A 25,409-nucleotide genomic window follows, 5' to 3' on the forward strand; every position below is an offset into this window, starting at 1 on the left:
TGTTTTAAAGCACTAGGATTTTGAGCAACAGCCTGTTCTTTACAATATAGATGTCTATCATCCTGTGCTTAATGCAACATTTTCGATCCTTTCACCATCCTCTGTTTAGCCTGTTCCCTCAGCAGTTGCTGACAACACTGAGTATTGCACATCTGCACTGTGTCCTATCTCCCCCTGGCACTCGTGAGGAAATCTTAATCCCTATTCCCCGCTGCAATCTCTCCTCCTAAAGAAGCAGATCAGTAACAAAGGAGCTGCAGTTCTCATAAAATTGCCCAAATATTAAAGTGGTTTAATCTTCTACTAAGGAAAGCCAGAGAGCCTCTCTGCATGCCTTCTGCACTTTGATCCTTTGTGCAAGTGACTAAAATCCAGCACTTCAGATTTGCCACGTTTAAATGCATAGAAAAATCTATCAGCTCCTTCAAAATGCTGCAAAGAAAAAAGAACATTTGATTGTGTTTCTATTTGATTATTCTCTCCCTCTCCATCTTTTATTTAGAACTCACATTGTCAAGGTAAGAAAACACTTTTTTCCCCACTCAGAGCCAGTGTCTATGTTGACATAGAATCACAGAATCAGTCAGGGTTAGAAGGGACCACAAGGATCATCTAGTTCCAACCCCCCTGCCATGGGCAGGGATACCCTACCCGAGGTCAGCCTGGCCAAAGCCTCATCCAGCCTGGCCTTAAACATCTCTAGGGATGGAGCCTCAACCATCTCCCTGGGCAACCCATTCCAGGCTCTTCCAACCTGGTTGATTCTGTGAGTCTATACTCAGAGCTCTGTTTTTGTTTTTTTTTTGCTGAAGCATGTCAGTATCATAGAATCACAGAATCAACCAGGTTGGAAGAGACCTTCAAGACCATCCAGTCCAACCTAGCACCCAGCCCTGGCCAGTCAACTAGACCATGGCACTAAGTGCCTCAGTGATGAGAGGAGTCCAGTTCCAGCGACTTGGAGGTTTGTGATTGGCCTTTTTATATGTAGTTTTTTGGGCTGTGGGTTGGTTGGCTTGTTTTTGTTTCCCTCAAGGGTAATAAATACTGTTAAAAGATTTTAATAGCAATGATGACACATGAAGATTCCACTGTCTCAGGTGTCATACCTTCCCCCCTGCCCCCCCAGTTATCTCTTTTTAACTTGCCTCTTGAAATGCATTCTTTTATCACACTCAGCTAATCTTCAGCCATGTCTTTAAGCTTTTGTTCATTTTAACATCAAGAATCTAAAGGTTTTTCTGTTCATGCAAAGCCTCAGGAGCTCATCCACACAGCTGCTACTCCTTTTCGCACGCTCCCAGGCACTGACAGGCCACCTTGAACCAAACTATTGGCTAAGGAGAGGTGGCAGGTTCCAAAGACAAAGTTTACCTTTACAGCAGCATGAAGGTTGCTATGGCATCTCAGCAGTGAGCTGTTCTGTCACAGGCATGTACCTTTCCCAGATACAGGCATGTACCCTTTCCCAGGGTAGGAAAACCAGAGACAGGGAGAAAACCTGCTTGGATTTGTACTGGTAGGGTATGTCCCCTTTCTCCCTGTTTCTCTCTCTAGGGTTGCAATAGGCAGTTCCCGGGACAAACTCTGCTCTGTGCACAAGCTTCCAGTAATCAGAACTTACAGTTTAACGCTGCCTATAAATTTGTCCTATTAAGGAACACCCTTCCAAAACCTGCAACGGGACTGCAAAGTAGCAACTTTCCCAGTACGAGCGTGCGGCTCTCTCATGCTCAGTTGTATCATCTCCATCTGCTGGCCGGAAGAAGCTTCAGCTGGAGCACAGAGCTGGTGAGAGACAGCCACTGCCTCTGCACGGTTCTGAGAACCATAGAACAGAATCATAGAATCAGTCAGGGCTGGAAGGGACCACAAGCATCGTCTAGTTCCAACTCCCCTGCCATGGGCAGGGACACCCTACCCTACATCAGGCTGCCCACAGCCTCATCCAGCCTGGCCTTAAACACCTCCAGCCATGGGGCCTCAACCACCTCCCTGAGCAACCCATCCCAGCCTCTCACAACTCTCATGCTGAACAACTTCCTCCTCACAGCCAGTCTGAATCTCCCCACCTCCAGCTTTGCTCCATTCCCCCATGTCCTGTCACTCCCCGAGAGCCTAAAAAGTCCCTTCCCAGCTTTTCTGTAGGCTTTCAGACACTGGAAGGCCACAAGCAGGTCACCTCAGAGCCTCCTCTTCTGCAGACTGAACTGCCCCAACTCTTTCAGTCCATCCTCACAGCAGAGCTGCTGCAGCCCTCTGAGCATCACAGTGTCAAAGGCCTTGCTCAGGTCCAGGTAAATAACATCAGTTGCTCGCCCCTCATCTATTGATGTTGTGACCTGTCCATAGAAGGCCACAAGGTTTATCAGGCAGGATTTGCCCTCGGTGAAGCCATGCTGCTTGTACCAAACTGGCAGTTTTGGGTGTCTGTGTGTGTAGGGGTGTGTGTCTGTTTGTTGGCATCTTCCATATTTGCTTGTTTGTTTTCAGGAATACCAACTCCTAAACAGACAAAACTCCAAGTTGAAAATGTCTCTTGGTGTTTTATTCTCAGATATTTAAAAATGGTGATGGTTGCACAGTTTTATTTCCAGTATTCCGGGCAAAGCTAGATTCCCTGATTCAAGATCTTGCATTATGATTATATTTTTCACTATTCTCAATCCAAGACAGACATTTTATCCCAAGCTGGTTTTGGTTGTAATACATTATTTTAAAAACTAAGGCTAATATTAACTGAATATTAAAGCTTTTCATTAATTCACATCAAATCCTGTTGCCACAAGTTAGGGCAATGCAGTTACTGAAGAACAGTGCTCTGTTAACAGTACAAACTACATGAAAAAAATACACTTCAGATTTAAGATATAACAAATCCTAGAATCACAGAATCAACCAGGTTGGAAGAGACCTCCAAGATCATCCAGTCCAACCTAGCACCCAGCCCTATGCCAATCAACTAGACCATGGCACTAAGTGCCTCAGCCAGGCTTTGCTTGAACACCTCCAGGGACAGCAACTCCACCACCTCCCTGGGCAGCCCATTCCAATGCCAATCACTCTCTCTGCCAACAACTTCCCCCTAACACCCAGCCTAGACCTCCCCGGCACAACTTGAGACTGTGTCCCCTTGTTCTATTGCTGGTTGCCTGGGAGAAGAGGCCAACCCCCACCTGGCTACAACCTCCCTTCAGGTAGTTGTAGACAGCAATGAGGTCCCCCCTGAGCCTCCTCTTCTCCAGGCTAAACACCCCCAGCTCCCTCAGCCTCTCCTCATAGGGTTTGTGTTCCAGGCCTTTCACCAGCTTCAGTGCCCTTCTCTGGACACATTCCAGCACCTCAACATCTCTCTTGAATTGAGGGGCCCAGAACTGGACACAGTACTCAAGGTAACATCCAGCCTATACCTCACATCAGCCTATACATCCCCCAACACAACTTGAGACCGTGTCCCCTTTCTATATATCATAATATAATATAATCCTAATAACTTTCTATTGCTAAGGAGCAGTCACATATAATGCAGAAATATTGTTGAAGAAATATGCCCTGTATTTTTCCCTCCTTCCTCACTCTCAAGACACTGGCCATCCACAAAACGTAGCAAAGTGTGGCAATGATGTTGGTAAAATGAGAGACAGGTAACAACCTTCTGAGCAGAACTGACTGAAGCCAGACTTTCAATTCCAGTCAGTCACTGCCAATTCGGGAATTTTTCACTATTTTTTTACACCTGGGTAAATGTGCCCTGGGAAGTGTCTACTAACATGTATCCTTCCCACTCTTCTGGAAGAAAATTCCATTCCAGCAACCAGTATGTATCATCAGGATACCACATCCTAAAAAGAACAAAAAACAATCACACCACACACACACACCCCCCCCAAACCAAACAAAAAAAAACCCAAACCAAAACAAAAAACCCACCTAGAAAAGCCAACACCAAACAAACCACTCACCCAAAACTCCACAAGGCATTCTCTGCTTACCGTTAAAGTACCTACTACTAAATAGGTGAAACTCCACTACAAGCATTTGTGGGCATCTAGTGTTATCTTAAGTTATTCTTAAACCAAGAGTGGTGCCAGTAATAAACTCTAACCCACACTGATTTCATGGTTTAGCAGCTGCAAAAAATTCCCTGCAGCAGAAGCAAGGTCATGGGCAGCCTCTGGGTTGAGGAAGCAAACTCAAATTCCAAGCTGATTCAGACACGCTAAGTCCTATCTCACCTTCATGAAAACAGGGAAACAAAGGTATCACAAGTCTTAACAAGAATCACTGCAAAATATCTCACAGAGATTGTAGAAACAGCATCACAGTATCACCAAGGTTGGAAGAGATCTCACAGATCATCAAGTCCAACCCTTTACCACAGAGCCCAAGGCCAGACCATGGCACCAAGTGCCACGTCCAATCCTGCCTTGAACAGCCCCAGGGACGGCGACTCCACCACCTCCCCGGGCAGCCCATTCCAGTGTCCAATGACTCTCTCAGTGAGGAACTTTCTCCTCACCTCCAGCCTAAATCTCCCCTGGTGCAGCCTGAGGCTGTGTCCTCTCGTTCTGGCGCTGGCCACCTGAGAGAAGAGAGCAACCTCCTCCTGGCCACAACCACCCCTCAGGTAGTTGTAGACAGCAATAAGGTCACCCCTGAGCCTCCTCTTCTCCAGGCTAACCAATCCCAGCTCCCTCAGCCTCTCCTCGTAGGGCTTGTGCTCGAGGCCTCTCACCTGCTCTTCTCCCCAGAGCAGAAATTACCATTGCCTCTTTCCAAAGCAAAGAGATGAATTTCACACTGGCTCCAGCCTTGTAAGAGTGCTCAGAGACCATCATCCCAGGCTGATTTTCTATGTAAACTCAGAACAGCTCAGAGGCTGAAGTCGTTTCTTCTCTACCAGGTAATTAGAAAGATCAGAGCCAATTCTGTGAGCAAGATCTCTGAACTCCTAACAAACATAAAGACCAAACATCTGGTCCTCATGGGCTGTGAAGAAACAAGATGCTGCATTTGAAAAGCAAATACTCTGGTACAGAAAAGCATTCCAAAACTCCAGAGACAGACCTGTATTTCTACTGCAATAACCATGCTGTCACTGATCTCAGCATCTGATATTCAAAGGTACAAAAGACACATCTTTCTCACATTCTGAGCTGGCCTCCACTCCTTGCATCTCTTCTGTGTCACAAAGGATGCTGTAGAAACCTCTTCCTGAATTGGAATCAAATCGAATGTTTGGCTTCTGGGCTATAGCTGGGGGTAATGTCTCTTGAATAAGGCTCCTATGAAAAAGGAAGATTAGTTTGGCAGTGGCAAAGAGACACAAAGTTATTATTCCACATGTTAATAACATGCTAACATGAGCATATAATATAAACTGGAGAGAAGCTGAACAAACTTGATGACAACAGGAGATATGAATGAAGGGTAGCTTACAACCCTCAGAAACAGGAGTGTTTTCTAAATCAGACATTTGCATGGGGATTAAATAGCAGTGTGAAACACTTCAGGAATTAGTGAAGTCTCGAGAGCTGACATGAGAAAGCAAGACTTCTGACTTCTACAGAAAGGATTTTGATCAATTGATTCAATGAGTAAGGAAAGAATAGATTGCAGGAAAGCAGTGTGCCCAAGTATTTGCACCACAGAACAATTACTGAAGCTGTTCAGTAAGCCACTGAGCTGCCAATATCATCCTACAATCTACTTAAGACACTAACCACTTTCATCTCGTTCAGGTGATGGTCTCAAACACTTACAACAAAATATATCATCATCTACAAACACCTTCCCCCCCCCCCCCCTTCTCTTAACAGGGTTGCAGACAATTAATTATGTAGAAACTTTGTTACAGACATCCAGTATCAAGAGAGATGAATCCTGTGATCATTATTCCTCTATCAGGAATAGTGTGGCCAGCAGGACCAGGGAGCTCATTCTGCCCCTGTGCTTGGCACTGGTAAGGCCACATTTAAAGTATCATAGGATCAGTTGGGGTTGGAAGAGACTACAAGGATCATCTAGCTCCAACACCCCCCCCCACCCCTCCCCCATGGGCAGGGACATCCTATCCTAGATAAGGCTGGCCAGACACTGGCACTGTACTGTGTCCAGTTCTGGGCCCTCAATGTTGAGGTGCTCATACGTGTCCAGATAAGGGCAACAAGGCTGGCAAGGGGGCTTGAGCACAAGTTCTACAAGCAACAGCTGAGGGAGCTGGGATTGTTCAGCCTGGAGAAGAGGAGGCTCAGGGGAGACCTTATGGCTCTCTACAACTACCTGAAAGGAGGTTGTAGCCAGGTTGGGGTTGGTCTCTCCTCCCAGGCACCCAGTGACAGAACAAGAGGACACAGTCTCAAACTGCGCCAGAGCAGCTTTTGGCTGGAGGTTAGGAATAAATACTTCATGGAAAGAGTGATTGCCCATTGGAATAGGCTGCCTGGGGAGGTAGTGGAGTCACCATCACTGGAGATGTTTAAGAGGAGACTGGATGAGGCACTTAGTGCCATGGTCTAGTTAATCAGAAGGTGTCAGATGATAGGTGGGACTCAATGATCTCAAAGGTCTTTTCCAACTGCAGTGACAGTGAGGTGTGAGGGGAATTTTTTCCAAAACAAATATAGCTTTTTAACTTTGATATTCAAGACTCTCAATGATTTCCTTGGTCCCTAACATCCTGTAATTTGGCCCCTTTTTGGCCTTCTGTCACACCAGCCCAATTAAACCTCTATTGCACAGCTTAGCTCCTGTTTGCTGCTTCTTGGAAGGTAAGAAATGCAGTTCTGAGAATTTCAGATACCATCAAGCCCCATACAAATTAAGTACAACTAAGTTGCCTAAATAAGAGTAGAGTGAACGCTTAAACAGCTTCCCAAAGATGCAAAGTAAAATACTACATAGTTGGAAAAAGGTACAGGGTGGCAAACATGTGAGTTCTGTATTAATTTTAATAGCATCATTGTGTTTGGAAGATTTGGTGTAGATGTGCACCTCCATAGAGACCCCTGAGGTAGAAAGCTCCAGTTCAAGAGCCCAAGGCAGCTGCACAGGCAACACATACACAGAGCCATTAGGAAATTCACCTTCCTTAATTCTTTATTTCATCCAAAATTCCAACTGTGCAACATGTCTTACTCGCATGAGTACTGTACACATAAGACTGAAAGAGGGAGATGTGTAGAGAACAGACATTTGGCATAGTAACAACTGCTCTGTGTTGAGGGAATATGAGCCCTTGCTCTCAGCATTACTTTGAAGTATCTGTAGAGAAAAAGAGCAATGTCAGAATGCAACAGCAGTACACGAACTCCTGTGCTGACAACATGAAGTCTAAAGACATTTTCTTGCGCAGATTTCACAGAGGATTCTAAAGGAATCTTGTCTTGTAGACAACACCAAGCAAAGGAGACTAGACATTTATCTGCATTAACCACCTCAAGCTACAACCAAAAAGTAGTTTCACCTTCAGTAAGAGCAGATGGGACAGACGTGAACTCACCAAAGCTTCAGGAGATGAGCTACTTTTGAAAGCAATACTCACAAACAAGTAAGCTACTGCAACACCAGTGCTGGAACACTGTGTCCAAAGCATGGGGAGTTTCCAGTTGGCTTTTGTTGTTACAAAGTACAACTTCGAACACTTTCGCATGGATGCTGAGTGTGGATTCGGTCCCTCTGTTCTACCAAACCAGAGCAGTTATTGTGTTGCTCTTTACGCTACAGCAGGTGCATCTCTTACCATAAGCAATGGCTGAGCACTTTGATAAAGCATGACTGGAGTTGTACCCAGGAAAAACGGCTGAAAGACAACTACAGCCCTTCACATATCACTACCACCGCTGGATTCCTTCAGCTCCTTCTGAAGGATTGCTTTTTATTTCTTGATAGCTGCTGATAAAGCTACTGTCCTACTACACTTTGTTTGGGCAACAGTAATTCAGTGCTGTGGAAGATAATAATGTCCAAGCGTTCTGTACTGCAATCAGTCAAGGAACCCAAAAAGCTAGGGTTAGAGGTTCAAACAGCTCTTAAACGAATGGAGAAGAAATGCAGATCATTTAAAGCATGCTTGAACTGAGGAAATGCTACAGAAGCCTTTAATTAGAGGCTGACAAATTCAGTGTGGACAGGCAAGACAATCTCCAGGTAATCCCTGGAACCGACCTACCTGTCAGGCTGTCACAGTCACTCTGTGCCCTTTTCTTTGAAAGGGGATTGCTAATGAAGCAGAGCAGCTTTGTGCAGTTGCTTCTAGGCTGGCTCTGGTACACAGAGCAACCCCATCTCCTGGTTCCATTTGTTTTAACTTGGACTGAAAGAAAGGAAAAGATTGAAGCTGGTCCATTAATAAAGTGTCAACATGCTGTGCTCTCAGATTACAGGAAGCCAAACCTGATGTTATTTCAGGGAAACACCAGATGTGCTACTATTTTCTCCACATCACTGTAGTCCAAAGAAGGTAAAAGAAAAAAAATCTAAGCATGAAGCTTTGACAAAAAGAAAAAACAACAAACAAGCTGCAGGGGGAAATTTAAGTGTTTTAGACTGAAGGGAAATCAAAATGAAGACTACTTTTAAAAAATCCCAATAAAGAAGATAGGATAGAGCCCAGTTTTTGTAGTCAAGACCAGTGCTTGATATAACTGACCTGACTTAATGCTAGTTCACTCAGTACTGCTAACAATCCTCACAGTTCATTTTCCAGATATATAAACACCTGAATTTCTGTAAATCCAGGCTTAATACTATTTAACAGAATGCAAACAGGGTAGTAGGTATTTCATTACATTGTTCCAGCTGCCTCTAAACTAACAGGCATCAACCCTTATGGTTATGTCAGATCTATCTCACAGGTATTTGGATACAAGGGTCCTGGGCTGATTCTAGTTCACTTTATCCTGTATTGCTTTTCTGTTGGGGGTTTTATTGAAACACTCTGAAAGGCAAAACTAAATTTATTCTTTCCATGTACAAAAAAAAAAAAACCCTCCTGTCTCACTGCAGTTCTATCTTTTCTTGATATAAAGAAAAAAAATTATATGCTCTTTGAAACTATTTGTGTTTTAGAGACCATTGAGATTGAACACCTGCATGAACAACCAAGGTTTAAGATCAGTGCATATACTAATTATCTTCAACGAGTGCAAAAACTTCACTCATGTTCGCCGGTACAGTAGCTGGGAAATGACCTGACACTTGTAGTACCAAAAAGAAAGACTTGGAAAGTTCTTTGATCCTTTTGGGTCAGGCTATCAATCAGAGGATTGTTTTGAATCAAACACAGACTACTCTAACAGCATTTCTGGGCTGCCAGAGCATGGTGCACAACTGCAGCTGAAACAACTCTACATTTTCTAAGTTATGAAATGCAATTGCAGCTGAATATGAAAAGCCATTAAGCCAAGATATGTAAAGTTACCATCCTAAGAGGAATGCCATTAGAGTTTCCATTCCATACACTTGGGTGAAAAAATTTGTTAAAAAGTTGAGAAACAGAAATGCATAAAATCTGTAGTAGGCAACAGTATACAAAGTTTCAAATATAAAAGTATGATTTTTGTATAGTTTTGTTACTTGCATCTTTTCACAAGAGGAAATTGAAAGAACCACACATCACTGAACTTCTACACAAGCTTCTTGTGTTTCAATGTCATTTATTGAGGAGTGAATGAGATACTGTCAGACATGCCAAAGAGACTTCACATTCAAGGGCTGGAAGCTGAACAGCTTTCCTCATTGAGTCACAGTACAAGCTGTTTTGGGGAATCTCAAAGTGCGATCAATGAGGTCTTCATGCTCAGTGTTTGTCTTCAGTTTTTCATCTTTTGATCTACTAACTTGCTGGGCAGAAGGACACTTTCTACCCTACAAAGACTCACACTCCAATTAATACAATTAACACTAGCTGTAGAGAAACGTTTATGTTATAACGTACATCTACTGCTGGAGGTCTTAAAGCTGTTTCTTAATTCATTACGTCTAGTGAGAAAATTCATCTTGTTTCCCTTTCACCATCGTATGGATGGCTTATATAGTTAGAAAAATACTCTTCAGTGCTATTGTAGGGTTTTACAGGAAACTTCTTCCATGTTGTGGGATAGAAATCGATTTAAACATCGCTCCGAAAGAATGCTTCTTCTTGCTGCCACTGCCTGTAGGTTGCAGCACTGCCTACACGCACTACAGTTCTGGTTTTACTCAAAAAAGAAACAAAAGAAATCTGAACAATAGGGTAAACGTTTATTTGGAGTTAGTTTTCTTCCAGATAATTAAGGCCCTTCAAGCAGAGTTCAGGAGCTCCTGTATGGCTGCCTGTTGATCTGCATTGAGCTGTGATATGCATTCTGTCCACAGTCCTCCAGATGTCTAGAAAACAAATGAAAAGTCTTTGTTCAGGCTGAAAAGTTTCCAAGGCACATTACAAATCTTACTATTTTTACAAAGCTCAACATTCACTGGGCTTAGTCCTGAAATACACACACCAAGAAGACCAGACTGAAGTCCTACAGAGGTTCAACTAGAGATGCTCTAAAATGCTGAACAGAACCAAGTGCTGGGCAAATCGCAGCAGGCTAATTGATTTGAAACTCTTGGAACTCCTTGTAATTAAGTGGGTCAAATGACAACTGACGCCTCTTAATTAACCACAGCCTGAATGATTTGCTCCATTTGCACTGACCTTAAAAGATCAGTGTTCAGGCAAAACTGAAACAGGTCTAAAAGCAAGAGCATCTTCTGGGCACTGGTGCACCAGTACCACATTCAAAGAAGGGTGCATTGTGATTACAGCACAATCTGGGTTTCTTTAGCTCGGAGAAGAAGAGATTGAGGGGTGATCTCATTAATGTTTATTAATATACAAAGGGTGAGTGCCAAGAGAATGGCATCAGGCTCTACTTGGTGATTCCAAATGACAGGACAAGGTGGAAGTTAAGGCATAAGAAATTTCATGTAAACATGAGGAGAATTTTTTTCTCTGAGGGTGACAGAACACTGGAACAGGCTGCCCAGGGGGTTGTGGAGTCTCCCTCTCTGAAGATATTTAAAACCCACCTGGATGCGTTCCTGTGTGACCTGGTATAGGTGATCCTGCTCTGGCACAGGGGTTGGACTGGATCTTTTGAGGTTCCTTCCAGTCCTTAACCTGCAATTCTGTGAACCTGCTACACTGTGTGTGTATGCACAGAAAAAAAGTCTGCTTGCCAGCACACTGCATTGCTCTTTAGGGGAAAAAAAACAACAAGCTACTTCCCAGAGAGAACCTACACACAGCATCTACCCACACTTTCTTGCACCTCTGTATACCTCTTTGTTACCACAGCCCTCAACTGAGACATCAGCTTTTCAAGTAACTATCAGTAGGGATTGGCTCTAGTGAGACCAGAAAATGCTGAAGATTGAAAAAGATTGGAGAACTCTTTATTCACTTATCACTAGAAGCTGGAAGCAACTTGCATCCTGCTTTCTTTAGAAGGATAATGACAGGGAACAAATATTGTGGGTGATTTGATCTAAATCTTTAGAGTGACTTTTGTGATAGCAGTATACTTGAAGTGAATAAAAAAACCCTGGTTTTAATTTATATCTGGCATACTTTATGTTCACTTCTATTATAATGCCCTTTCCTCACATACTTTTAAAAAATAATAAATGGATTCTCAAAATTTGAAGAAGCTGTTGAGTTTGGGTGGTTTTAGTTTTAAATAGTATTAGGCATTGATGTAATATTGCAGAAATCAATGTGGTCTTCCAGCTTTTCTGACATTTAAACTGATACACAGCACTGAACTGTTTCTGCTGTGAGAATACCTAAGCATGAGGGGAAGTTTGTCCAACTCCAATTATGGCCATAATGTTAGATGTTGGCAGTGAACAGCTTATTGAGATCATGAAAAGACCAGTCTTTCTCCTGGAATCTGGGAAGCTGTTGCAGGCACAGTATGAAATACTTACAGTGCCTTGCTGTAGTGAAAGTATTGTGTGAAGAGAAACAGGACTGGTAACAGCATAGTAAAATTGTATTTTTGGGTAAACACAAAATTTGTCATGTGTCTCCCTTCCCCCCAATCTTCCATCTGAAGATAAATCAGGTAGCCAACACAGACATTTTATTTCCATATTTCTGTCCCTATCATTCCTAGTCAAAGCAAGACTTTGCTGTACACAACTAATCTCTGCATGCATGTCCCACTGTACTGTAAAAAATAACTAATGAGCCCTGAGCACTTAAGCTCAAGTGAAATAAATGTATTAGCATACTCAAATACCCAGACTTTAAGTCTAATGCCAAGGACTCCCATTTGTCAGACAGAATCTGGGGCAGCCACTTTTCACTTTGAAACTTCTCTTGATTTCATTTTCAAACCTTAAGTTTCAACAATCCATTTTCTACCAGACATAATGCATCTTACAGGTTGATACACTCATCCAAGTGAACCCTTTCCAAAATGAAGTATTCCTAAAATTCCTGAACATGAGTTTCACCAAAGCATGCCAGGCAGAATGGACAATAATTGAACAACTGCTGCTCCAAATCCTCTACACATTTTTATAAGCTGTATCCTTGCCAGGCACACTATTTTCTATCATTAGGTGCTGCAACTGTTAGGTACATCCACCTGATATCTGGCCCTTGATGAGATCTGCACTATGAGCACTATGACTTCCAATATTATCAAGAGGTGCAGCTTAAATACTTCAAAATCCCCATGACCATGAATACACACTATGACATACAGGAAATGAACCCTGAGGCAATTCTCTGAAGGCTAGGAAAAACATTGAACAGTTTCTTGTATTTGCACTGGATTAAAGAGGGCAGTAGTAAAATTGTTTGTGGTTTGAACTCATTCTTTAGCAAAGTTCCCAAGTCATTGCTTTATTAGTAGGTCACCACAGGGTGCTGAGGACCCTTTACAGGAACTACATGCTGAATCAAATCCTGCAGTGCAGTTCTCTGATACAAAGACAAGCAGATTTCTCTCTGGACTTTAATCTCTGACTTGAAAAAAAGCAAACCACTAATCTGCAAACAACAATACTGTCTATCATGTTGGCCATCTTGCTGCATATTTTAACCTTAAGTTTTCAATATTAAGAAGACAGACTTTATTCAATTGTAAGCATTACCCAAATTTTACCATTAATGGTTCAAATGGCCCAAAAATCTCCAAGATCACTGTTTGAAGCATTATTTTCCCAGGAGACAAGGCTCTTGAAGTTGCTAACAGTTCAGTTATTTCTGGAAGTAGGTTCTAAATGTTCCCTTTTTACCAAAGCAAGCCTTTCTTTACCTGCACTTGACGAACCACATTAGCCAACCGCTTGGTACATGGATCTTCGTGTTTAATAGCCTCATGAATTACACCATCAGCAATTATTCCAAATATTCTGGGAAGGTTAGAGTTGTTGGGACCAAGGACAACTGGGTTGTTGCTGTTACAATCAAAATATATATATTACAAATTACTTTTTAAAGCTAAAAATCAATTCATGTAACAATTTTACAAGTTAAGTTCAGTGACTCTGTAGTATTTTATTCTAAAGTTGCTTATTTACATCTAAGTTTCACTCAGGTGAGTAAGTATGCATAGCTCTGCTGCCTGCTGACAGAATATTCCCACTCCTGTTAATATTTAACCAGCCTACACTTTATTTGGAAGAAATTCTGAACTTCACAGAACAGTTGAGGCTGTGAATATAGGACTGACAGGGCTCCAGTGAAGTACATAGCAAGGCTGAGCCACCTGCACAGAGCCGAGTACAAAAGTGTGCTAGTACTGTAATTCCTGAGTTCCATATATATGTGCATTAATGTACTATTAATGGGGCATCTCTACACCACACCACTGCATTTTTATCAATCTAGGGACCTCAGTTGCCACCACATATTTTGAGACTGTGCCTCAAGAAAGCACTAAGGTACAAGGTATTCACATAGAAGGAAAGACTGTAGAGGATCTAGATTATTTCCTCTGTTTCTCTACTAAGACACAATACAACACTACTCCTGAGCAAGGCTACTACATAATGCCTCATAAGCAGACATGATTCCACACAATTATCAATGACAACTTGCACCCACAGTAGGAAAATTGTCTTTTTTTTTTCTCCACTGACCTATGAGAAGGAGCACAAATCTAAAGAAGCTGTGGGGTTGAAGATGATTTCAATAACCATAATTACTAGAAATTTATTAAGGGAGAAAGTACTAATATCTGTATTATTTCTCTACTTCACACTTCATTCTGAAAAGAAGACTGCAAGAGCACGTGTGCTGCTCTTAAGCAAAAAGACATGATCAGTTATTAAAGCTGATATATAAGCAGAGTAAGAAAATTTTCCTGAAACTTTCTGCACTAGTTGCCAGCTAATCCTTTCCCATCACACCCATATAAAGCAGTCTGGAATTTTCAAGCCACACAGACATTAGTTAGAATGACAACACATGTTACAAGGGAAAAAATGAAAAACAAAAAGGCAAGCAATAACATCATGGAAATCTCAGTTCCAACATTCCAAATTATCTTCTCTAATGTATATACAGATTAACAGTGTCTCCCTTTTGGAAAAATGAATGAAAGCAAAGAACCTGCAAATAATCTGAGTTCCTGCATTAACGCCAAGCCTTTGCCTTACCTCTCAATTAAGTCACATAGATAATTGAAGGTGTGAACAGCTTCCTCTTTATCTTCGTGAAGTGGAAGCCATGATAACCAGTGTGGCAAGACTTCTTCCACATTTACACAGTCAGGTTTGAACTTCATTATCTTTCCTACAGCTGAAATGCAGTTCTCTGTTGCATTGACATTCTCTTTGGTTTTGGCATCTGGTGACTGAATGACTCTCACCAGCAATGGAAGCGCCTCTAATTGTTAAACAACACAAGAACAAAAATGTAATGCACAATCAAGTTACATGCTATTAACATCATAAATTCTACATGAGACTACTGCACATAGTAAAAATGGGCTATTCTGTGGCCCAAGCACCAAAATTCCAACATCCCATGGCTTCTAGGATCTTCCCTTCATTACGTGACAAACTGGTAAAGCTATCCAAAGAAACACAAGAAAACAGTTACTGTAAGTTTGAGTTTGCTTTTTGAGTTAAGATTGAAAAAATAATCTTCCTGTGCCACTCAACTGAAGTTATGCAACCTACAATATGTAAGGCATCATAGTTTATAGTAAAAACATGGGTAACAAGCATTACCTTTTTAATCTAACAGGGTCTATAAACACAGGATGATGAAAAGCCTTGATACGGTGGCACATTAGACTGCAGTGCATGGCTACAGCATATGCCTGCTGTACACCTATTGTGTCTCAATGTTATATATATGTATGTACATCCAGACACCTCCCACCACTAAAATGTGCACTAGGAAAAGGTCTTAGGAGTAAGCTCACCTGGTGAATTCACCTGGCAGTTTAGAGTCTAAAAAAAAATAAATCAAACATCTAGGAAAACCACCAATTTTCTGACTAGGAAAATAGCAATTATATTTTAATAGCCATGTGGGTAACCACGTGCACACTTCTAAGTGAACATTTATGCTTTCAGCTACTCGTGTCCAAGTACACTTCAGAGCACTCTACATGCATTCAAGAACAACTGCCCTTATGTTCTTTTGCTAAAAATGCTCAAACTGAGAAATCCTGTATCAGCACAGAAAACAGGTTGTGGAACTGTGCAGAAAACACTTCAAAATAACTCCAATTACTAAGGAGGAACAAGATGTCACACTACTTCATTTTGATGAGTAAGTGGCAGCTTTGCAGTTGACTAACACAATGATCCTTGCTATATTAACCTCACTGAATTACATTTTTTGAAGAATTCAGCAGCTATAAAAAAATAAATGGAAGCAATGTTGACAGTCACAATTTCTGCAAATGCATTTAGAATGTTACTTGATTTTCTGTAGACTTCCCTTCAATCTCACGTCTTTGCTCTTTACTTCATCTATTTTTAATTCTTTTTCTTTCATCAAAATGCAGATTTGTCATTTACAAGTTATCTTTATATTCCTGTATTTTTTTTTAATAGGGGGCCAAACCCAGTCATGTTAATGTATTTGCTTTTTCTGAATCAGCCCCCTAAGAGCTTTGGAATCATAGGATTTTAATGACCATCCTCCTCCTGTGAGCCACTTAGTCACTCAGATCATCTTTACTGATGATCTGGACGAGGGATTGAGTCCAGCATCAGTAAGTTTGCAGATGACACCAAGCTAGGAGCAGGTGTGGAGCTGTTGGAAGGTAGGAGAGCCCTGCAGAGGGACCTAGACAGGCTGGATAGGTAGGCAGAGGCCAATGGGATGAGATTTAACAAGGCCAAGTGCAGGGATCTGCACTTTGGCCACAACAACCCCAAGCAGTGCTACAGGCTGGGGACAGAGTGGCTGGAGACCAGCCAAGAGGAAAGGGGCCTGGGGGTACGGATAGATAGTAGCTGAAGATGAGCCAGCAGTGTGCCCAGGTGGCCAAGAGAGCCAATGGCATCCTGGCCTGCATCAGGAACACTGTGGCCAGTAGGACAAGGGAGGTTATTCTGCCCCTGTACTCAGCACTGGTCAGGCCACACCTTGAGTACTCTGTCCAGTTCTGGGCCCCTCAATTCAAGAGAGATGTTGAGGTGCTGGAACGTGTCCAGAGAAGGGCAACAAAGCTGGTGAGGGGCCTGGAACACAAACCCTATGAGGAGAGGCTGAGGGAGCTGGGGGTGTTTAGCCTGGAGAAGAGGAGGCTCAGGGGGGAGCTCATTACTGTCTACAACTACCTGAAGGGAGGCTGTAGCCAGGTGGGGGTTGGCCTCTTCTCCCAGGCAACCAGCAATAGAACAAGGGGACGCAGTCTCAAGTTGTGCCAGGGAAAGTATAGGCTGGATGTTAAGAGGAAGTTGTTGGCAGAGAGAGTGATTGGCATTGGAATGGGCTGCCCAGGGAGGTGGTGGAGGCACTGTCCCTGGAGGTGTTCAAGAAAAGACTGGATGAGGCACAAGGTGCCATGGTCTAGTTGATTGGCATAGGGCTGGGTGCTAGGTTGGCCAGGATGATGTTGGAGGTCTCTTCCAACCTGGTTGATTCTATGAATAGTCTCAAGACTTGAACATACTGCTACAAACTGCTAACAGAACACCAGTGTCAGTGTCACACATTAATCAGTAAAGAGATGAAGTTATAAATAAAAGCTCATAAACACTGTGAGAAGATAGTAAAACCTATGGGGCAGAAAGCTGCTCATGCCATGGATTTAACTTAGTTTCTAATCATAACACATCTCCATTGATCAAAACAAACAAAGTCCTTTCTTGTACATGTGAAAATTTGAGGTCCCTCCTAATAAGCTGCATGATGTAAAGCAAAAAGGTTTTATCTAAACATCCAATAAAAAGAAGAGCCAAGTGTCTGGGTTTAATCAAAGATTATTTGTCCAAATACAAATACAGGAACAATATTGTTAAACTTTAAGTAGGCCATGGTAAAGTCTAATGAATTAAAAATAAAATTAAAACTTCAACAGATACTAAGCCCCCCCAAACCAGAACTGTTTTGATCTCTATTGATATAAGCCTTGTGTTAAATCTCTAATCTATTCCTAGTGCATGGTTCTTATTTTCTCCCATCACTGAATTTAGCTCTCATTTAAGATTCGCTTGAAACACATAGTTCAAACAGCAGATGAAACTTTTCTTTAAAAAGGGAAAAGCCTGATATGGGTTGTGGAACACTAAGTTCATTGACTAGCAAGAAGAATGCCAGCAGACAAAAATGTCTTTATATTCAAGACAAATGTGAAGTTTTAGAGGAACTCAAGACATTCAGAAAGCAGTGTTTGCGATGGGTGTTATGACACTCATTTGGTGTCTTGGGTCACAGAAATCACACTCATTTCTACACAACAGGGAAGCACAGAGCCACATTAGTTGTATTCTAGGCTGCTCCTTAATACAGGTAACTTGTATAATTTTTCCAGGCACCCAAAGATTTTTGCATAGATACATAACTATACTAGTATTAACAGCATGCAACTATGAGAGAGATGTGTGACAGAAAACTACTTTTGATGAAACAAAATGTGTCAAGACTGTATTCTAAAAGAGAAAGACCATGTACATCAAGTTTGTTCAACAGTAAGTGCTGCAACAGAAATGCTTCTAAGCAAAACATCCTTACAAGCCCAAGAAATCCAGGTACTTTGTTAATCATTACTGGTCTGTTTCTCTCTCAACGGGAAGAGACATCAGTAATTAAAAGCTTATTTTTTTGGTACTATCCCCCCAACCCACAAATTCAGCTCTCATCAGAAGTGTGTACCTACCTGTGCAAAATGGACGATAGCTGTCCCCACCAAATTGTGCCATAACTCCAACACCATAGGCAGCTGCTTGCCTAACCTCTGGGCTATTGTCACATATCGACTGTAGCATTGGCCTCAGGAAGTATTCAGCGTATTTGAACGAGGAGGGGCTGCAGTGCTCTACGATATCATCAAAAATGCATAGTCCCCACTGCCTGTCCGGCCATGGTCTATGTGGACACTGCATCAAAAACAGGTAACATTTAAGCCACCTTAAAATTGCTCATTTCTCCAGCCAATTCCTTATCCACTGAATAGTCACTCCATCCATTAAGGCAATGATTGTATCAGCAGAACAATCATAGCAACAGTGGTCTAGTATTTTTGTTACAGTTTTCCAGGATTAAATTCAGGTTTACAAACACTGAATTTTCTGTAGGGGTATGTGCAGCAATATCCTAAAACAAAAGTCCAGGTGAATGTTAGAACTAACTGCAAGCTTACTGCTTTTTAGGCTGAATCCTTTACCTCCATTTCATGCTTGATTACCTATTTCAGTTTCAATTTTCCCCAATAGTCTGCAATGCTTTTTTGGCCCACTTGAAATAGTTTTTAGTATCTGACACTCCCAAACAAATTAAATTTCTCAAAATAATTTTGTGTATCAATGATCCTGGGTCTTGCAATACATTAAAGCAGCACAACAATGCAGCTGTTTAAAAAAAAACATAAATTAATCATTTTGTGCTTGATCCAGAATAAATCTTCATCTGCCTCTATTTTGTAAAGCAGTAATCACCACATTCTATCTACCAAGTTTACAAAGATTCCAGGATGGAATCAAAGTAAGATCAAAAGAAAGAAATGTACTTACAATTAGGTTGACAATTAGTGGAAGTAACCTTTCAAACCATGGCAGTACCTTCTCTTTGTAACTGCTGAATATTGAGTGCAAAATGTCTGATACTTTAGTCAAAATATAAACGTCGCTGTCGTCCTGATAGGAAAGGGATACAAGTTCACTTTAAGACCAACAAGCTTTAAAATAGTAACATGAAATACTAAAGTCTTTAAACTAATGGAATAAAGTGGTTCAATTATTTATTTTTGTAAACCCAGTTGTCTTTAACCCCATTTTTTTCACTCCTGGTCTAATCAGAGTGGTTTGAGTTGGAAGGGATTTTGAAACGTTATCTAGTCCAACCTCCCTGCTATGGGCAGGGACATCTTTTATTAGATATGGCTGCTCAAAACTCCATCCAACCTAACCATGAATGCTCCTAGGAAGGTGGCATCCACAACTTCCACGGGCAACCTGTTTCACTGTCTCACCACCCTCACTACAGAAAAAATTCTTATATTCAGCCTAGACCTACACCCGTTGACTCTTGCCCTATAAACAGGCTGTGGTAAAAGGTCTCCTTCCATCTTTCAAGTGAGCCCCCTTTTTATATTGAAAGGCCACAAGAAGGTTTCCCCAGAGACTTCTCTTCTCCAGGCTGAACCACTCCAACTCTCTCAGCCTTTCCTCTTTAGGAGAGACATTTTGCCTCCCTCTGATCCTTTTTGTGGCCTGCCTCTGGATCCACTTCATCAGGTCCATACCTTTCTTGTACTGGTGAGCCCAGAGCTGGGTGTCCAAATGGGGTCTCATAAGAGCAGAAGATTCATCTCCTTTGACCTTTTGATGCAGCCAAGGATATGGCTGGCTTTCTGAGCTGCAAGGGCTGATGATTCATACCCACTTTTTTATTCACCAGTATTATCCAAGTCCTTTTCCACAGGGCTGTTTCAATCCATTCATCCCCAACCTGTACTGATATTGGGAGGTTCCCAATCCAGGTGTAGGCCCTTGCACTTGGGATTGTTAAACTCCACGTGTTTTGCATAGGACCAACTTTTAAGTCTGAAGAGGTCCCTCTGGATGGCATATCATCCCTTAAACACATCAACTATTCAGCTTGGTGTCATAAGCAAACTTGCTGACAGTGCACTCCATCCTACTACCTATGTGGTTCATAAAGCTACTGAAGACTACTGGTCCCAAAACAGACTCCTGAGGGACACTCCTTGTTACAGATCACCATTTGGACACTCAGCCGCTGAATGCAACTCTCTCCATACGGCCATCCAGTCAATTCCTTATCCACTGAACAGTCCATCCAATTAACTGACAAGGCTGTTGTGTGAGATCATGTCAAAAGCCTTTCAGAAGTCAAGATAGATGATATCAGTGGCACTTTCTTAATCCACCAATGCAGTCACTCTACCATAGAAGCCACCAGATTAGTCAGACACGATTTGCCCTTTGTGAAGCCACAGCAGCTGTCTCTAATCATCTCCCTGTTTTCAATGTGCTTTGACATAGCTTCCAGGAAAATCTGTTCCATGATCTCACGAGGCACAGAGTGAGACTGACTGGTTGGTAGTTCCCAAGGTCCTCCTTTTTACCCTTCTTAAAAATCTATGTCTATTGCTAGTACTCAGCTGCCTAGGACTTGAAGGTTTGAGTCAGAAAAAAAAAAAAAGAGAAACACTGTCATGTGCAAATTGAATGCTTCAATAATTTTCTTTTACAGAAGACAAGTGACCCTTTTCCTCTGTACCTTACAGGTACTTTAACAAGCCTTTTTTGAAAACTTAACTGGGTAACTGCCTTTGCAACAGAAGATTGTGGCAAAAATGTGAGAAACATTACTCTTTCTCTTGTTGCTTCATCTGTCACCTTGCCCAATTAGTGTATCAAACTGGGGAAGATACTCAACTGACATTCACCTATTAATTCATGTTCAACCTGCAAGCAAGGACTGTTCCCTGGACACACTTGTGTAGGGAAAGCTCTTCAACTTTGTTTTAGAGCATGTTCTGCTGTACTCAGTACAGACTCTTTAATTGGTTTGTACTTTTAAACAGGCAGAGAACACAGAACAGTTTCTGGACCCTAGTGAGAAAGTAGTAAATATTTCTCATGCAACAGGCAGCTTCCCACAATTGGATATTTAGACCTTTCCTAGACAGACAACTGCATTGTCAAGGCACAATTCAAGCAGTAACTCTGGAACATTCACACAAATTAAAGCAGATGGAGAGAATTGCTGCAGCACACCACAGTCTTGATACTGCCTGTTTACCAACACTGAATAACAGACTCTCAGGGGGAGAGTATAGCACCTGTCTTATGCACCCCTTCTCCTACCTGGTATCAAATGGGCAGCTTAGTTTATTGCCTAAGCCAGAGCTGTATCTAGATCTCTTGCTGCAACTACTGTTTATCTCCCATGACTTCTGCACTCTGTTTCTGCTGCCTTGAGGTAGAGGCTACAAAAACATATATTCTGGGACCAAAAATGTATACCCAAATGTTACTTGTTATCATATGTTAATTCTGCCCATATGGTAAGCAAGATTCTGGTCCCACTCCTACTTTCACAAGGTAATGAAGACAAGTCTTCCTTGCAGTCTTAAAAAATACTTAAAAAAACCAAACTCCAAACAAACCAAATCAATCAGCAAGGTCAAATGTAAAATAAAGCATTTTTAAAATGCCTTGCAACTGTTGCAGAGTATTCATTCAGCTTTTCTGAAACTACTGCATGCCAGCATTCCTCTCACCAGTACAGTGACACAAGATAACAAACTACCTAACTCACTGCTTGTAAGAAACAACAGTAGACACTGCAAATGAGAAAGGCAGAAAATTCAGGGAAGGCTCTTGGCTCGGAACTTGAGTTTGGTTATTTTTTTGATCCCAAGCAGTATGGAGGCATCAGAAATCATCTATCCTTTTGAATGCTGAGCAAATGTTCCCAAAGGAAAGGTGCTCAAGGAGTGAATTATATTTAAGAAAGTATTTACATACAAGTTAAGATATATTCTGGAGTCTGCATACAGGTTAAACTCATGTAAACAAGTTTTGTAACAACAGTTCACAAGCTTCACACCTGCACTATATGGCAAAAATATGTCTCACTTCTTAAATTTACCAAGTATCTTCTATGATTCATGTTATAAGCACCAGGGACTTATTCTCTATTACTGTCTCAGTACCAACAATAATTTAATAGCCTATCCATATCTCCTACAGTCACCTTTCCTGCAGACTGAAAAGTCAGTAGGTATCTGAACATATAAGTAGTCTATTTGGTGTTCCCTTGACAGCAACCATATTATGACAGCTATTCATCCTACTGTCCTCCTTCAATACTACTTTAGGCCTCTTCTCTGAGACAGGCTCCTGATCTGACATGTCAGAGAGACCAGAGGTATGCTCAAGGTTAAGAGTTGCCTAGCCCTTAAGGCACAAAAGAAAAACAAGTCAGCCTTATATTATCACTGACAACAGCAATTAACAGCAGGCAAAAGTCATTAAAAACTGTTTAAGATGATGAAGAGAATAAAGTGCTATATCCCAAAGTACTTCCTTCAGTGTACTTGACAAGGAAACCTTTCATATTTTCTAATCCACACATCCAAGTGTGACCCATTTACTGACAGAAGCTTTGAACAATAAATATGGTAACAGAACTTTAGTGTAGAAAGAAATAGTTTCAAGGATGTACTATGCTTTAAGTAGCATAGCATATCCACTTAATGTATTTCCATCCTGGGGCTTTAGAGTGGAAAAACTCCCTGAACCAACTTACTTCATCCTGTAATGACTCTTCAACTTGCTCATCATAGTCTTCATCTTGTCTTTTCACTAAATAAAAAAAAAAAAGTTAAGCCATTACATTTCTGCAAGTGCATAAGAACCCTTGAAATGGAAAAAAAATGCAGAAACAAATTTAAAAAATAGGAAAAGACAGCTGAAGGTGTAACAGGGATTTTCTGTGCTTAAGAAGCTTGAAAGAGCTTTCACAGAAAACCAAGAAGTATAACAAGACAGTCCATAAAATGATAGAAATAAACACACCAGTTTGTTTGCAAGGACAAGAGAAGTGCATAAATATAAGAAGTTAGCACTGCTTTAAGAAAACTGCAAAGGCTTCAAGTGAAAAACAAAACAGAAATGGCAACACCATAGACACATGCACAGTAAATCTGTCTAACATTCTGACAAATTATGCCACTTTCATTCACCCAGAACTCAGAATTTTAACTCAAGAATTCTGTTGTCTCCAAGCCCAATTACCTTACATAATTTCCCAAATTAGAGCTTTTTCTCTATGACTCAGAATTATTAGGAACTCTGCTTTAATGTAATGCTATTACAATATGTTAACTTACCCTGTCTTAATTCTTGATTTTTAAAGTGCTCTTCTAGTTTTCCTTTTAATATTCCTCCAAGTTCCTCGAAGTGTTCATTGTTAAGGCATCCATCTCCCATTACCTCAATGCACTAATGAAATAAAATTATCTGGTTTTCAGCTTTAAGTTAAATGAACAATCTCGAGGAAATCTAAGCATGCAGAATATCAACACATGCTCTGCTATGTCATGAGCAGAAATATGAATAGAACACTTACACTGCAATCAATGCTCAAATTATAGAGGAAAGGCATAGTACCACTGTACATTTCATAGAATCAACCAGGTTGGAAGAGATCTCCAAGATCATCCAGGCCAACCTATCCCTGAGCCCCATCCAGTCAACTAGACCATGGCACCAAGTGCCTCAGCCAGTCTTTTTCTGAACACCTCCAGGGACGGTGCCTCCACCACCTCCCTGGGCAGCCCATTCCAATGCCAATCACTCTCTCTGGCAACAACTTCCTCCTAACATCCAGCCTATACTTTCCCCAGCACAGCTTGAGACTGTGTTCCCTTGTTCTATTGCTGGTTGCCTGGGAGAAGAGGCCACCCCCCCACCTGGCTACAATGTCCCTTCAGGTAGTTAACTTCGGTGGTTTGCAGTTAAAATGAGCAAATTCAGTCAATACTTTGACATTTTGTCCCTTGTACTTCTTTTTTGTAATCTTGTGTTGCAATTAAGCCTTTCAATTACCTATAGCAGCATTTATAGTCAAACCAAAATCCACATGGAAGTCTTGCATCTTTGCCAGCAATTTAAATGAACAAACACACGGAATTTCTTACCAGCAACATGACAAAACTTGAGGAAGAAACTTACCTTTGCAAAAGAATGCATTATTTCTGAAAGAACATCTGAATCTGGTTCTGTACCAATGGCTTTGATGAGCGCATCACACATGAAGTGCCACATCTGTGTAAGGTACTCTGGCCCACGAACTCTAGCACATTCCAGAAGGAGGGGCATTGATTCTGCTGCTGCCACTCGAACACGTTTGAACATTAAGGAAACAAAACAATCAAGACCAACATAAATCCTTTGGTGTTAATAACAAACTTACTAATTTTCTATCTAAAAGAGATTGTTCAATGCATTTTACTTCTTCATTAGATACAAATGAAGATCACAAAAAAATTGAACTATTTGCTATTTAAAAAGTTGTTTCAAGCCTGTTTAGGGCCATGATAGAAAAGTTAGCCAAGTTTTCCTTCACTTAGCTGGGGTAAACATCACTTTTTCTACTGTTTGCTTTTAATGTGACATGCTTCTTTAAAAAGAAACTGGGGGAGAAAAGGAGGATACATTGCCTAAAATAGTGCTTAGAGTGTTCTCAGAAACAATTTATGCAACAAAGAAACAGAATGCTTTAACACTAGCACTTTCAACTCCTTTGGGAAAACAGTAAGCATGACTTTGTTCCTCCCAACTAAATTTCCATATTCACAGGAGAATTTGTTAGTAGGATATCATCGTGGAAATAGAACTTCAGCAAGGGAACCATCAGCTTTACAACTTGTTCTGTGTACTCCACAAATTCTTCTTTGAGTTCTTTTGCATAGCAAACCTGAAACAAAGCATGGAAATACCACATTTAAGGGAAAAAAACTGTTACTAACATTTTTCAACTATGTAATGGTGAAAAAGACTTTAAAAGTTTAAGCTTTTTATTTTAAAAAATATGCAGTAATCCATTCACATAGTTCCTCCACTGTGACATTTTAAAGAAACCCTGAGCAGTGGGAGTTCCCATTCTTAACACACACATGTGTATCAAAGCAAATTCAGAAACATCCAGATTTGCAGAAAGAACTACTCTAATATTTCCAATTCTTTAAAGGGTTAGCTAACAAAAT

The 25,409-nt window shown here is 41.2% G+C and overlaps 1 protein-coding gene across 2 annotated transcripts in view; it reads right to left on the reverse strand.

Annotated features, from left to right (window-relative positions):
- Positions 1 to 7,080: 7,080 nt before the first annotated feature.
- The window catches only part of IPO5 (importin 5), a 48,037-nt gene continuing 29,708 nt past the window's right edge, over positions 7,081 to 25,409 (reverse strand). The window contains exons 18-27 of one of the 2 annotated variants that reach the window (XM_064143864.1): positions 25,024 to 25,120; positions 24,376 to 24,548; positions 23,532 to 23,643; positions 22,949 to 23,004; positions 19,180 to 19,302; positions 18,327 to 18,546; positions 14,641 to 14,869; positions 13,296 to 13,437; positions 8,171 to 8,314; positions 7,081 to 7,263 (exon numbers count right to left, since the gene is read on the reverse strand). In XM_064143864.1, coding sequence (XP_063999934.1) covers positions 8,174 to 8,314; positions 13,296 to 13,437; positions 14,641 to 14,869; positions 18,327 to 18,546; positions 19,180 to 19,302; positions 22,949 to 23,004; positions 23,532 to 23,643; positions 24,376 to 24,548; positions 25,024 to 25,120 — 1,293 coding nt within the window. In that variant the 3' untranslated portion in view covers positions 7,081 to 7,263; positions 8,171 to 8,173. Of the gene's footprint in view, positions 7,264 to 8,170; positions 8,315 to 9,636; positions 10,369 to 13,295; positions 13,438 to 14,640; positions 14,870 to 18,326; positions 18,547 to 19,179; positions 19,303 to 22,948; positions 23,005 to 23,531; positions 23,644 to 24,375; positions 24,549 to 25,023; positions 25,121 to 25,409 lie in introns of those variants that run through there. The other variant, XM_064143865.1, reaches the window with a different exon arrangement.

The sequence above is a fragment of the Pogoniulus pusillus genome, chromosome 5 (genome assembly GCF_015220805.1).
Source record: "Pogoniulus pusillus isolate bPogPus1 chromosome 5, bPogPus1.pri, whole genome shotgun sequence".
Taxonomy (NCBI): Eukaryota; Metazoa; Chordata; class Aves; order Piciformes; family Lybiidae; genus Pogoniulus; species Pogoniulus pusillus.